General features: G+C 44.8%; 1 protein-coding gene across 1 annotated transcript in view; it reads left to right on the forward strand.

Moving 5' to 3' along the window:
- LOC126281371 (carbonic anhydrase-related protein 10-like) overlaps positions 1–14,154 on the forward strand; it is a 358,790-nt gene extending 344,636 nt beyond the window's left edge. The window contains exon 11 of the mRNA XM_049980286.1: positions 13,840–14,154. Coding sequence (XP_049836243.1) covers positions 13,840–13,877 — 38 coding nt within the window. The 3' untranslated portion in view covers positions 13,878–14,154. The remainder of the gene's footprint in view (positions 1–13,839) is intronic.
- Positions 14,155–15,272: the final 1,118 nt, after the last annotated feature.

Below are 15,272 nucleotides of genomic sequence, written 5' to 3' on the forward strand. Positions count from 1 at the left end.
CACTTCTGTTGGGAATGAGAAACAAACCGAAGCGTTTTGTCTTCCGTGGGCGTCGTATGGAAAACGTGTTAAACAGAATTTACAGTACTCGCCATTAAAATTGCTACATCAAGAAGAAATGCAGATGATAAACGGCTATTGGACAAATATATTATACCAGAACTGACATGTAATTACATTTTCACGCAATTTGGGTGCATAGATCCTCAGAAATCAGTGCCTAGAACAACCACCTCTGGCCGTAATACGGGCCTTGATACGCCTGGGCACTGAGTCAAACAGAGCTTGGATGGCGTGTACAGGTACAGCTGCCCATGCAGCTTCAACACGATACCACAGTTCATCAAGAGTAGTGACTGGCGTACTTTGGGGAGCCAGTTGTTCGGTCACCATTGACCAGACGTTTTCAATTGGTGAGGGATCTGGAAAATGTGCTGGCCAGGGCAGCAGTCGAATATGTTCTATATCCAGAAAGGCTCGTACAGGACGTGCAACATGCGGCCGTGCATTGTCCTGCTGAAATGTAAGGTTTCGCAGGTATCGAAGGGTAGAGTCAGTGGGTCGTATCACATCTCAAATGTAACGTCCACTGTTCAAAGTGCCGTCAATGCGAACAAGAGGTGACCGAGACGTGTAACCAATGGCACCCCATATCATCAAGCCGGGTGATGCGTAAGTATGGTGATGACGAATACACGCATCGAATGGCCGTTCACCGAGATGTCGGCAAACACGGATGCGACCATCATGCTGCTGTAAACAGAACCTGCATTCATTCGAAAAAATGACGTTTTGCCATTCGTGCACCCAAGTTCGTCGTTGAGTACACCATCGCAGGCGCACCTGTCTGTGATGCAGCGTCAAGGTTATCCGGAGCCATGGTCTCCTAGCTTATAGTCCATGCCGCTGCAAACGTTGTCGAACTGTTCGTGCAGATGGTTCTTGTCTCGCAAACGTTCCCATCTGTTAACTCAGGGATCGAGACGTGACTGCACGATCCTTAGCAGCCATGTGGATACGATGCCTGCCATTTCGACTGCTAGTTATACGAGGTCGTTGGGATCCAGCACAGCGTTCCGTATTAACCTCCTGAACCCACTGATTCCATATTCGGCTAACAGTGATTGGATCTCGACCAACGCGAGCAGCAATGTTGCGATACGATAAACTACAATCCCGATAGGCTACAATCCGACCTTAATCAAAGTGGGAACCGTGATGGTACGCATTTCTCCTCCTTACATGAAGCATCACAACAATGGTTCCCCAGGCAACGCCGGTCAACTGGTGTTTGTGGATGAGAAATCGGTTGGAAACTTTCTTCTTGGCAGTACGTTGTAGGTGTCGCCAGCGGCGCCAGCCTTGTGTGAATGCTCTGAAAAGCTAATCATTTGCATATCACAGCATCTTCTTCCTGTCGGTTAACTTTCACGTCTGTAGCACATCATCTTCGCGGTGTAGCAATTTTAATGGCCCGTAGTGTGTTTGTGCTGTCTCCAGGTACACATTGAAAAGACAAAACTATAAATACCTGCCGACATACCGGAGAAAATGTGCCTGGTGACTGATAGGAGAGATATTCAGGATATCTAGGATGCGTGGTCCAATCTCAAAGAGCCCGGTCTAGTCGTTCAAGTAGAGAATGAAACTTCTTGCACTTCTGTTCCTGCAGTAACTATTCCCTTCTTATTAAGATACTGGTTTGGACCACATTCGAATATTTCTCCATTACTTTTCGCAACATACAGTTCATAAAATTTCCATGACTGATAGAGACATCCAAGAAATCATCGAAGAACATAGTGGACCACACATAATTTATTTTGAATGACAGTGGTGCTGAACTCTGAAGTACACATTTTCGGTTTCCGAGAGAGTACGGTAGACAGAGCGAGACTAAAATCGAAACAGAACAAATGTTTGGAAAACACTGCATCAGGTGACAAAACAAACATTTCAAGACGCATATTAAAAATGATCCTGTCACGGAGACTGATGGGCATATTTCACTTTTTGGACCTCCAGCAAACACACAAACGTGTTTATTGGGCCTCGCGGCGTCTACTGATCGGCTCTCGCGACATTATCTATTATTCAGACGGATTGTCCGCCGCTTCGTGATAATGGGATTCCGGCGGCACGCCGAGCGGCTGTGTGTTTAACTGATTATCGGAGAGGGGTGCGCGCGCTGCCCGGTCGTGACCAGACGTGACTGGCGTTTAAACCGCTCGCCCGTATAATTAGCGCTCTGTCTACACTCTGTTGACGCATCCTGACGTTAAATCGTTCCGCGCTATGTTTACACTGCAAAGGTGTCAGCCCGGTCGGAGGCACTTCGTGAAATTCGCTGAATTCTGCCGCGTAGCAGTTTGTTCGACAGTGAACGTTTTTCACGAGACAACGAGCGACCGTAGTTTACTTAACCAGATCTGTAACAGAAACCTACGTGAACATGCGGAAAGATTGTCTGTCGAAATATTCCTGTTCTATACTTTTTTTCACCCACGTTTATCAGCATCTACATTCAGAGTGAGATGATAATCAAAACAGTACAAGCGTTTGTGCAACATGCACTTACCTATAACTTACGGCATATTTTCTGACTTGTTAGCTTTATAGCACTCACGTAAAATATATTTCGGCGGCAGTAGATTCGTTCTTTAATCTACCTCAAAAGAATATCGGCCTTAGTGCCCTGCCAAAAGAACGTCCTCTTCCTCCAGGGATTCAAGTTTGACTTCACTAATCATCTCCAAAATACTTGCGTGTTGGTCAAATCTACTGGTAATAAATGTAGCAGAAGCTCAGAGAAAGCTTTTGACAGACTGAAATACACTCTCTGATATTCTGAAGGTATCAGGGATAACATACAGCTTGTACAGAAACGTGTTTACGATCGTCTAAGGCCATGAAAGGGTAGCAGGGGTTCAGAAGGCAATGAGGCAGGATGTATAGTGTCTCCGACGTTGTTCAAACTGTATATTGAGGAAGCAGTAAAGGAAATGAAGGAGAAAAGAAGAAAGACGAAGTTCAGGAAGAAGCAAAAAAACTCTTCTAATTGCAGAAGAGATAACAAATTACCTAGAACAGCAGTTTAATGGAATGGGTAGTGTCTTGAAAAAAAAAAGTTTTATTATAAACTTCAACAGAACTGAAATATGAGTAATGCAATATAATTGAATTAATTCAGGTAAAGCTGTAGGATTCGGATTAGGAAATGAGACAGTAGAAGAAGTAGACGAACTTTGCTATTTGGGCAACAAAATAACTGAAGAGGATAGGATATCAAACGCAGATAAGCTATATTATGAAAATTATTTCTTGGAACGAACTATTTGTTAACATATAAATTTAAGTGTTTCGAACCCTTTTCTGAATGTATTTGTGTGGAGGGTAGACTTGTAACAAAATGAAATGTCGAACTAAGCCACTCAGACAAGAATAACATAGTTCCTTTCAACCACGAAAGGATAATGAAGATTGGGTGAGCAGGAAGAATCATTAATAAGCAGATGTTGTTGTTGTTGTCTTCAGTCCTGAGACTGGTTTGATGCAGCTCTCCATGCTACTCTATCCTGTGCAAGCTTCTTCATCTCCCAGTACCTACTGCAACCTACATCCTTCTGAATCTGCTTAGTGTATTCATCTCTTGGTCTCCCTCTACGATTTTTACCCTCCACGCTGCCCTCCAATACTAAATTGGTGATCCCTTGATGCCTCAGAACATGTCCTACCAACCGATCCCTTCTTCTGGTCAAGTTGTGCCACAAACTTGTCTTCTCCCCAATCCTATTCAATACTTCTTCATTAGTTATGTGATCTACCAATTTAATCTTCAGCATTCTTCTGTAGCACCGCATTTCGAAAGCTTCTATTCTCTTCTTGTTCAAACTATTTATTGTCCATGTTTCACTTCCATACATGGCTACACTCCGTACAAATACCTTCAGAAATGACTTCCTGACACTTAAATCTATACTCGACGTTAACAAATTTCTCTTCTTGAGAAACGCTTTCCTTGCCATTACCAGTCTACATTTTATATCCTCTCTACTTCGACCATCATCAGTTATTTTGCTCCCTAAATAGCAAAACTCCTTTACTACTATAAGTGTCTCATTTCCTAATCTAATTCCCTCAGGATCCCCAGACTTAATTCGACTACATTCCATTATCCTCGTTTTGCTTTTGTTGATGTTCATCTTATATCCTCCTTTCAAGACACAGTCCATTCCATTCAACTGCTCTTCCAAGTCCTTTGCTGTCTCTGACAGAATTACAATGTCATCGGCGAATCTCAAAGTTTTTATTTCTTCTCCATGGATTTTAATACCTACTCCGAATTTTTCTTTTGTTTTCTTTACTGCTTGCTCAATATACAGATTGAATAACATCGGGGAGAGGCTTCAACCCTGTCTCACTCCCTTACTAACCACTGCTCCCCTTTCATGTCCCTAAACTCTTATAACTGCCATCTGATTTCTGTACAAATTATAAATAGCCTTTCGCTCCCTGTATTTTACCCCTGCCACCTTTAGAATTTGAAAGAGAGTATTCCAGTCAATATTGTCAAAAGCTTTCTCTAAGTCTACAAATGCTAGAAACGTAGGTTTGCCTATCCTTAATCTTTCTTCTAAGATAAGTCGTGAGGTCAGTATTGCCTCACGTGTTCCAATATTTCTACGGAATCCAAACTGATATTCCCCGAGGTCGGCGTCTACTAGTTTTTCCATTCGTCTGTAAAGAATTCGCGTTAGTATTTTGCACCTGTGGCTTAAAAACTGATTGTTCGGTAATTTTTCCATTTGTCAACACCTGCTTTCTTTGGGATTGGAATTATTATATTCTTCTTGACGTCTGAGGGTATTTCGCCTGTTTCATACATCTTGCTCACCAGATGGTAGAGTTTTGTCAGGACTGGCTCTCCCAAGGCCGTCAGTAGTTCCAATGGAATGTTGTCTACTCCGGGGGCCTTGTTTCGACTCATGCAGATACTCATAAGCAGATACTGAATCGAATTAGGGAAGAAAAGTAATTTATGGCACAAATTGGCTAAATGAAGGGATCACTTCCTAGGACATATCCTGTGGCGTGAAGGAACTAATTCGGTTGTGGAGGTAAGTATGGCAAGCAAAAATCGTAGAGTGTGACAAAGGGATTAATACGGTAAGCAGGTTCAAATGCATACAGGTGGCAATAATTACTCACAGATGAAGAAGCTTGCAGAGGATAGAGTAGAGTGAACAACTCCATTCAGGCAGAAGACTATATTAACAAAACCATGTCACAGTTTTCTTGAATCTATAATTTTTACTGGGAACTTTGTCTAGATCATTGCTAATAATAATGAACAGAAAAATATTTGTACCTGAATTTATTACGTTGCACGTTGTAAGAGCTTTTCCCAGTCAAATGTCGTATAAATCCTCCAGCGCAGCTACTGAGCATCTGTGGTATCAACGTTCGATACCACACTTGTTGGGGGTTGTAGTTATCGACCGCGGTCCCTACTAGTATCGCTGTACCTACGTGTCGAGACTAGCGCCGCTCCGCGGCTACCAACAAGTCTCTAGCTTGCGCTCGGCCACTCTTGCTCGGGACGTCATGTGGGAAAGTAGTGCCCTCAGCTGATACGAAGTAACCTCTGACAAGGCGCTTAGTTAATGTATATCCTATTTGATGCCTCTATAGCTCTCTGTTTGCAACTGTATCCCTCCTGACTATGAAGACCCCTGTACCACCACTTAAGGAAAATATAATATTTTTTACCAACGACTTCTAATTATTTTAGTCATTGTAGACCCAGACCATGGAGACAGCTCCTTATCGGCTTCAGTGACAACCCTCTGTATATGCATAGGAGAGATTTGTATTTTTCTATTTAGTACTGGCCACCAGTCATTTATATTTCCGACGATTCATCCGTCGTCATCATATCAGCATCCTCCCTAAAACGCTCACTAAAACATCTGTCTTATTTTTTGTATCGTTATGTGTTTAGATATCTTATGGATGGACCACTGACCATCATATCTCTTCAGTCATTTGTGTACTGTGCAGTGTGGGAAGAAGACATTGCCAACAGTAACGTGGTCCAAATTCCCTTGATCAGGTAGTCGTTCATTACACTGCTCTGTAATTGCAGATGTGGATTAGCCTTGACAGTGGCTGTTTCCGCTTCACTGTTTGTTCTTACAGACCTGAGCCGAGGTTCCTAGACCTGAAGGCTTGACAAATGGAGTGACCTACGTATGTGTCCGCTGTAAGAGGAATCTTACACCTCGAACCTGTAATGCTTTTTGGCAAATGTCCGTCCACGGATAGCGAGCTTGGCATTCTCTTTCTCCAGAACGCTCTGCAGAAGGGGATGAAGAACACAGATTCCTCTGTCGAAGGATGCATCGAATTCCTCGCAGTACCTCTTTTAGCCATGTAAGGCATCTCTAGGCGGGTGCAGCTTCTCTCAAGGTGAGTGAATGTTGGTAGCGAAGGATTGGCGCATTGTCCAGTTTAAGCTTTCAAAATACCGCATTCTCATTGGGTCGTTCTGTATTTTTCGTGAGAATCCGCGCACAGGCACCGTGCCTACATGCAGAGCCTTTCATTCTTCCTTTCCAGAATCATATCATAGAACGGATGTAACCTCCTGGCTGTAGCTGCGAGTCTCTGAGCGATTGACTGAAATACACTGACGAGAAAAGTCGCAACAGCATGAAGGAGCTGTGCGAGATAAATGAAAACTGACAGGTCTACTTCTACACCTGGAAAATGACGTCTCTTCAAATTACGCGCCAGTCGCATAGCGCTAGTACGACGATGCAAATCACGTTTGCTTTAAATGAGCACTGTAACTCCTGTGAGCGTTAGTTTTCTTTGAGATTGGACGTGGTGAGTAGATGTCACTCAATAATGTCTTTCAGGCGACGAAGACGACATCATCAACACCTCGCAAGGACTGAATGAGGTAGTGTAATAGGGTTACGAGTTGTTGGACGTTCCTTCTGCGGTAATGCAGAAAGATTTGGCAGCAATGCAGCCACTGTAGCCACTATACATGATTCCTTGCAGCGGTGGTCACAAGAATGTACAGTCCCAAGGGGAATGGTTTCGGGGCGTTCACGTGACACTGACGATAGGGAAAACCATAGTGTTTGGTGCATGACTCTGGCGCATCGTATTGCATCTACAGCAACAATCTGAGCAGCTGCGGGCAACACAGTGACACAACGAACTGCGTTACAAATCGGCTATTTCGAGGACAGATCCGAGCCAGACGTCTTGTAGCGTGCATTCCACTGACCCCAAAGCACCGCCATTTACGACTTCAGTGCTGGCAAGCGAGAGCTCATTGGAGGGCACGGTGGAGGAGATCTGTTACGTTTTCTGCCTCGGTACCAATGATGGTCGTATGTTGGTTAGGATGAGGCCCGTTGAGGAACTACACCCAACCTCTCTCTGCATGGTAGACGCACTGTAGTTACGATTTAGGATGCGACTTCACACATCTGCAAGAGCACTACTGTGGTTATGGCACGCACACTGACTGCCAATTTGTACTCTGGTGGTCCGACCTGTTGTGCTGCCAATTCAGGGTGTTTTCCAATAGGGTAATGCTCGCCCTCATACCGCCGTGGTAAGCCACCATACTCTACAGAGTGTCGACATTTTGCCTTGCCCTGCTCAATCCCCAGCTCCGTATCCAATCGAGTGTATATAGGACATCATAGGACGACATCTCCAGCGTCACAAGCAATCAGCGTAAACTGTCCCTGTATTGACCGAGCAAGTGCAAGAGTCATAGAACTTCATCCCACAAACTGACATCTGGCACTTCTGCAACATAATGCTTGCACGTTTTCATGCTTACTTTCAATATTCTGGCGTTTACACCGGTAATTCACGTATCAGAATTTCACAGTTACAATGGCTTATTCGTGCTTAATCCGCGATACTGCAACCTGAACCACTAAAGTATGTTAGGTAGACAAACGTATTCCCGAAATGTCGTTACTCCACATTAATTATTATTTGGTGTTGCAATTTTTTCGCATCGTCGTGGAATGAGATTGCTTACCGCTGTTACATACGAGGCGTATTCGGAAAGTAAGCTCCAATTAGGCGCGAAATGGAAAGCATTGTGAAAATCCTATGCAACTTTGCACAGACGTGTTGAGCTGTGTCTTTAGTGTGTCTGTCGCTCTTTTCAGTTCAGAGAGCAGAGTCATTACGTAGAAATGTCTAAAGCAACAGTGTCTCCCGCCAAATAAGTTGATCTGGTGAGAGATTTTGCCCGAAGGTATGCAACCCACATAATGTAGAAGTAATGCGTTTCTTTCTTCAAGATATTTTTCAGCCACATTCAGCGGGGCAATGAAGACGCTCCTGTAGCGCTTTCGATGGGAAGTGTTTGGTCACCCACAATACAGCCCTCCGTTGTTCATCTCAGGTCACATGAACTGCTGGCTACGAAGACAACATTTTGGCGGAATCAACCAATGGAAGACCAGTGTAGAAAATCGGTGGAAAGCACAGGCGGTTGCTTTCTGTGACTAGGGTGCTGGAGAGTTTGTACAACGACATCTGGTATGTTTAAGTCGGAGTGGCGACTATTTAGAGAGGTAGCCGGAAGGTGTGGCTAACTGTTACGATTTAAAAAAAAAAAAATATTTTTGCTGTGGTTCTCATTTCGCGACCTATCTGATTTTACTTTCCGAACAGCCCTCGTATTTTTCATTCAGCGGAATTCTGTATCAGCTTTCCCACAGGCGGCGTTTTCCAACTCTGGCACCAAGATGACCGAATTTTAGGTGGCCCTTAAAGATGACGTTTTGCCTTAGGTTTTATACAACAAAGCCGGCCGATGCGGCCGAGCGGTTCTAGGCGCTACAGTCCGAAACCGCGCGACCGCTACGGTCGCAGGTTCGAATCCTGCCTCGGGCATGGATGTGTGTGGTGTCCTTAGGTTGATTAGGTTTAAGTAGTTCTGTTCTAGGGGACTGATGACCTCAGAAGTTAAGTCCCATAGTGCTCAGAGCAATTTGAACCATTTTTTGAATAAAATACAGTTCTTCTCAGGTTGTTGTAGAGTAAGCACCCGGCCTTAGGGTTTTGTACAGTAATGACTTTACCTTAGGCTTTTGTAAAGTACAGTGTTGTTGAGCCTCTTGTAAAGTATAAACACCTTAGGTTGGGACGGGAGAGATGATGGCTGAAGCGAGCTTGGCTACCACTGGATTGATGTTTGTACTGTAGCGCTAAGTACAAAGGGTGGCCTGACATCTCCTCATTCAGCCTGTATTATTTACGCACTGTGCGATTGGTAAGACGGCACATCGGCGCAAGTGCTGAAGCAGTTTACAAATGAATCCAACTCACTCCCGTCTGGAGCCAAGTGGACGCTCTTTTAGTCACGCACCTAGCTTGTTGCTTTCAACGTGCATTTTTGGCACTCTGTTGATGTTGGCTTCTAACTTTCCATGTACTTTCTGCGTCTGATTACCAGCGCTCGAGGTGGCACAATGGTTAACGGCTTGGACTGGCATTCAGGATGACGACTGTTCAAACTGAGGTCAGGCCTTGCTGATTTATGTTTTCCGTCATTTCCTTAAATCGCTTCAGGCAAATGCAGGGATGGTTCCTTCGGAAGGGCACGGCCGACTTGCTTCCCCGCCCTTGCCTAATCCAATGGGACTGACGACCTTGATTTTTGGTCCCCTCCCCTCAAATCAACCAAGGAAACGTCTAATTAACAACTTACATAGTCACTGTCCGTCTCCGCGATGTACTAACGTAACTGGGTTTTATCCTTCCAACCCACATTTTCCAAGGTCATATTGAGGCGTCAGTATGTAATTTCAGTTTAAACTCACTTGTTACAGTAGCCTTTTATTTCCATTCATAGCTAGAAAATCACGTCTCCTGCTGACATATCTACGTCAATAATGTGGTATCCATTTTTCTTCATGCTTATCTGACCCACCCTAGTAATATTCATTTAAATAAAATGTTTTCCATTGCGCAGCACTACTCTCGTTTTTAGTCAGTTAGCGTTATCATTTGGGGTGGTTCCTCGTTCTATTGAGCACCAGAATTTGGTTTCATGCATCCGTGGGATGTACTGAAACCACAGTCGACACTTCACATTCTGTTAGTCTGCATTCTCATTAGGGGTGGTCCTTCAGTCTGCTGGGTAGCAGAATTTAGTTTTGTGAATCGGGATATGGTGTAACCACAACTGACACTTCACAGTATGCCAGATATCCACAACTACGCTTCACGATTATGTGATACAAGCGGAGAGTTTATGGCAAGCGACAATAGGTAGCTGTACTTTAACAACGCGACAGTATATTATGATGATATTATGGCTGTGTCATCTCCCAGAGCAGGGTGGAGCAGTTACGAAAGAGTATGGCGTGAGCGGGTGGTGGAACACTAGTGAGAAACGAGGAGGAGGCAGGGAATGTTCTTCTTGCATACTTGTGCACTGTTTAATACGCCGGGTTAGCGGCCGGCTGACCGCTGAGTTCTGTTGCACTGGCTGCCTGCACACCCCGTGATGCTGACGCGGATGCTCCACCGAGCAGTGAAGGCTGGCAACGTGGGCCTCGCGTTATTGGCGTAGAATCGACGATGACTTATCTGATATGTCCACCGCCAATGCACGGCTGCCCACCACGCCCAGATGTCCATTCTGCGATGGTACATGATGGTGGGTGCGCACAGCGTGCGACCTGCTCCTCCTTGTCGGCTGTTCTGCTGGATATAGCCTGGGATGGCCACGTGCACCATGCCGTCCAGAGAGGGACTGGCGAGGTCTCTAACCGCTAACGCCAACTGGCAGCTCCGTGCCCCATCCTCGTTCATCACAGCCCTGTCGTCCTGGCACGGCTGCGAGACTAAGAATAATTACATTATAAAAAACAGTTGGCAGCAGTCGATTTATTGTGCGTGTGCTCCACTACCAGTCACCTATTCTAAAAGGCCACCGCCACTGTCTGAAAAGAAACATGCCTTCTCTCATGATTCACAAGTCTGTACAATACGGCTAAGATTGGTGTTTCAACAACCTTACTATCCTCCCAACATCGCATTGGCCTTATTGAATCATTAAAGTGACGATATACCGTGCTCGACTGGAGCTTGTGCTGTTGCATTACAAAGCTCAGGCTGGCACTAATATGACCTTATATGGTCGCTACGCTACACTGCAGTCCTATGCCTTGTATACAGTTTAAATCAGCTTCTGTATCTATAATTAAAACTGGCAATATCTGCATATGTGATTCGGTCGCCAGGCAACAAATACATGTACGATTGAGTATGAAAACATACACCACCGTTTTCTTTCTCTCAAGGATAACCATCCTTTCAGCTTGCTTCAGCGGAATCTCAGATAGACACTTCTACAGGGCACTGTTGCTCGTCTCTGATAATCATGGAGGCACTAGACGCTAATTCCGTATTTATTATCTGTTCAAACCATCACTGTGATATGTCTCAGCAGCTTCGAGATAACGTAAACTGCGTGTTTGCAATTGTTAAGCGTCAGAAAATACGAATACACTCTACATATTGTGCGACTGAGGGAGAACACGGCATTGACAGGTGTAGAAGTTTTCAGGTGCCTGATAAACTTCGGCTGAAGCTGCACAATTTCTATGCGTTATATAGCCGCAACCCTTGCGAACCAGTCGACCGCAGTGGCCGAGCGACTGTAGGCGCTTCAGTCCGGAACAGCGTTACTGCTACGGTCGCAGGTTCGAAGCCAGCCTCGGACATTGATGTGTGTGTTGTCCTTAGGTTTAAGCAATTCTAAGTTCTAGGGGACTGATTACCTGAGATGTTAAGTCCCATAGTTGTCAGAGCCACTTGAACCTTGCGAACCTATGTGGAAATCGGAAGATGTCCTCACAGTTTCTTAGCTACATTTGCCACCTTAACATTCGTTCCTCAGCAACCCCATTATCGTGACATTTAGCAAGATAGTTGCATGCAAGACACGAATGCTGTTGTCTCTGCTACACTTACAATAACGCAAATATATCATCTATTCCAAATAATATTCTAATTTGGCACACTACAACGCTGTAATGGGTGGTATGACGATGTTCTGATCATCATTATCTCAAGAATTCCTTCGTTCACCTTACACAGATACACTTTTACGCTCTCTAACGACTTATGTTTCAACTACACTTCGGAAGTCAAAATTTTCAGGCGTATTTTCTGTTAGAGCCGACAAATTTCCTTCAAGTAAGTCATTACAGCATAAAATGCAGTTGGTCCATAGAAAATGTCTTTTTAGCATGCTGCACATCGAAATTTTTGTTTTTATTTATGCACCCTGAAATATTTCGTGACACCCACTGAAGATGCCTTCTAGAAAAGGCGAAACGCGTCTTGGTGCATAAGTAAAAATAGAAATTTCGATGTGCAGCATGCAAAAAAGGCATTTTCTTTGAAACTACTGCCATTTATACACAGCTGCTGCGATAATGGCCGCTACAAGAAACAGATTATTACAGCGTTTCCTTTAAACTATTCTTGCTGCCTGTGGCCTTCAATCCGAAGATTGGTTTGGTGCTGCTTTCCACACTGCTTTACCGTGTGCAAGTCTCTAGATTTCCGATTAACTACTACAGTCTACATCCACTAGAAACTGCTTACTGCATTCTTCTCATGGTGTCCCTCTACAACATTTACTCCTCACACTACCCTCCAGTATTAAATTTATTATTCCTCCCTGTTTGAGAATATGTCGTATCAAGCGATTACGTCGTTTAGGCAACTTAATGCCACAAATTTTGTTCCTTCCTAACTTCTTCAGTCCTTCATTTTTAGTTACGCCATCTACTCATCTAACCTCCAGAATTAACCTTTTGTACCACATTTCAAAAAGTTGTCTTCCTGCCTTATCTGAATTGCTTATCGCCCACGTTTTTCTTGATTTCAAGGTTACCTTCAGGAACGACTTCCTGATGCTTGAAAATATATTCAGTGTTAACAAATGTTTCTTCTTCAGGAACTCTTTTCTTGCCATTGCCAGTGTATCCTTGATATCCTCTATACTTCGGTAATAGTAAGTTATTTTACTGCTCAGACAGCAAATCTCGTCTGCTACCTTTAGAGTCACATTCCCTCTGAAAATATGCGGCTGTAAGGTAGTTTTTCTTTGGTAAAAGCTATAACAGTCGTGGTCCAACTCGCGTCAGAGGAAGACACTAAAGGTTTATGGCAATTTTTCCAACCAAATCAGTGCATATATCTAAGCCAGAAGGGCCTGATGACCATAGATGTTACGTCCCATAGTTCTCAGAGCCATTTGAACCATAAGCCAGAGGGAGGAACACTATTATGCTGATAAGTGGATTCATATTGCCAAACTATAACTCATTTAAATGTGTTTCCTCCTCCTATTCTCGATGTTCCACTTTTTTGTTGGGAGGTGTGTTTAACTTCGACACTCTCTGCTAGTTTCGGGCTCATTAGCCCATTTTCGTGTATCCCTCCCTCCCGTCCGCCACTCTATTAATTTGGGATCTAGCATCTCAACTGAATATTACAGTCTAGCGGACTTGAACGAAGTGTAGTGGTATCAACAACTGCATGCGCCATGTTTATTTTTGATGGGCGGCATCATAAATAACGTCGCTTTGTTGTCGACAACGAAGGGTGGGGGAGGGGAGGGGGAGGGAAGGAATCAGGCCCACTCCACTCCCCTCCACCCTTGTGGATGTTCTTGAAAGTGTCTCGTTCTGGCTTGTAGCTATGATTTGTGCTCGTTCGTGTGCACAGCGAGGGCTCCGGTGTGACGTTCTGCCTATCTGTGTGTTTCAGCCAACACGTGGATCGTGCCCGACGTGCCGAACCTGTAGTGCCGGCAGGTGGCGACCGCGACCGCGACGGCAGCGCCTCTGCCGGCCGCTGCAGGCCTCGGGGCCAGCCGGGAGCCGTGTATGCGTCGGCGGTGCCACAGGCCCGCTCTGCCGGGGGTTCCCCGGGCACTCGCCACGATTGCTTCAGAGCTGCGCCGCCGTGTATCTGGGCTGCGCTGCGCAGCCCTATAGCCTTGCAACACTCGAGTGTTGCTGCTGACGAAATGTATATGTGGATGACTGCAGTAAAATGAATAAATCGTTTGCTAATTCTCAACATCTACTTTTTTATCTGTTCGTAAAACTGCTTCCTGCACTCTCTGCGATATTACTCCTAGAGTATTCCCTGTAGCTGTCTGCGTTTTGCTAAAAGAAGGAAGCTGCTGAGAGTGGAATCCACGATTTAGGTTTTTTTTTGGGTGGGGGGGAGAGTGGTGGGAGGGGTGGAAAAGGAGGTACTGCACTCACAGAACTAATAAAAAACAGGTGCAGTTCGACATGTGTCAGTAACCCATTGCACCCTCCATCGCACAGGTTGGCCGAGTAGTTCTAGCCGCTACAGTCTGGAACTGCGCAATCGGTACGGTCGCAGTCTCGAATCCTGCCTCTGGCATGGATGTGTGCGATGTCCTTAGGTTAATTAGGTTTTAGCAGTTATAAGTTCTAGGGGACTGATGACCTCAGAAGTTAAGTCCCATAGTGCTCAGAGCCATTTGAACCATTTGTATTTTTGAGTACCCTCCCTCCCCCCTCCCCAAAATAGATTTACCTCCGAACCTGACATATTCCGGCCTGTACCGTGATCCCAAGGCATCAATTTATTCTCCTACTGCCTGGACGTAAGTAGGCTGCTGCTAGTGCCTAGAATTTTTCCTTGGTTGGAGGACAGGTGGGGTGTGGCAGGGTGCACACAGCCTCTATGCTGAGGAGGTAGTCGATCCATTAATAGCGCTTACAAGGCAAGGGACGCGACAGTAGCTTGGAGAGTTGTGTGCTCACCACTTGGCCATCAACACTGCAGCCCATCACGCCATTCGCAAATTATGACAAGGCGATCGGTCGAGCTCTCTATTGACCTGTACAGGGTAAGTAGGTAGCAGCACATTATGAAGCCATATTGCTGCTCGATAACATTTTATGCGCTTAAAGAAACCTACATATAAGTTACACATTATATTGGCTGCTTCAGAATCGCTACTCAGTTACATTATAATCGTATTAAGCAAAGACAGGGTGTTTGTAAAGTAGTTATGCAAAAGCAACCTAAAATTGTGAAAAGGGTAAATTACTTACAGAAATGTTCCATTTAACATTGAATGCACTACATCTTAAAGGTTTATTCCTGCCCAACACAGTTACTTCCAGGCACTCCCTCTGACATATTGTGATTTCATG

Source organism: Schistocerca gregaria, chromosome 7, assembly GCF_023897955.1.
Source record: "Schistocerca gregaria isolate iqSchGreg1 chromosome 7, iqSchGreg1.2, whole genome shotgun sequence".
Taxonomy (NCBI): Eukaryota; Metazoa; Arthropoda; class Insecta; order Orthoptera; family Acrididae; genus Schistocerca; species Schistocerca gregaria.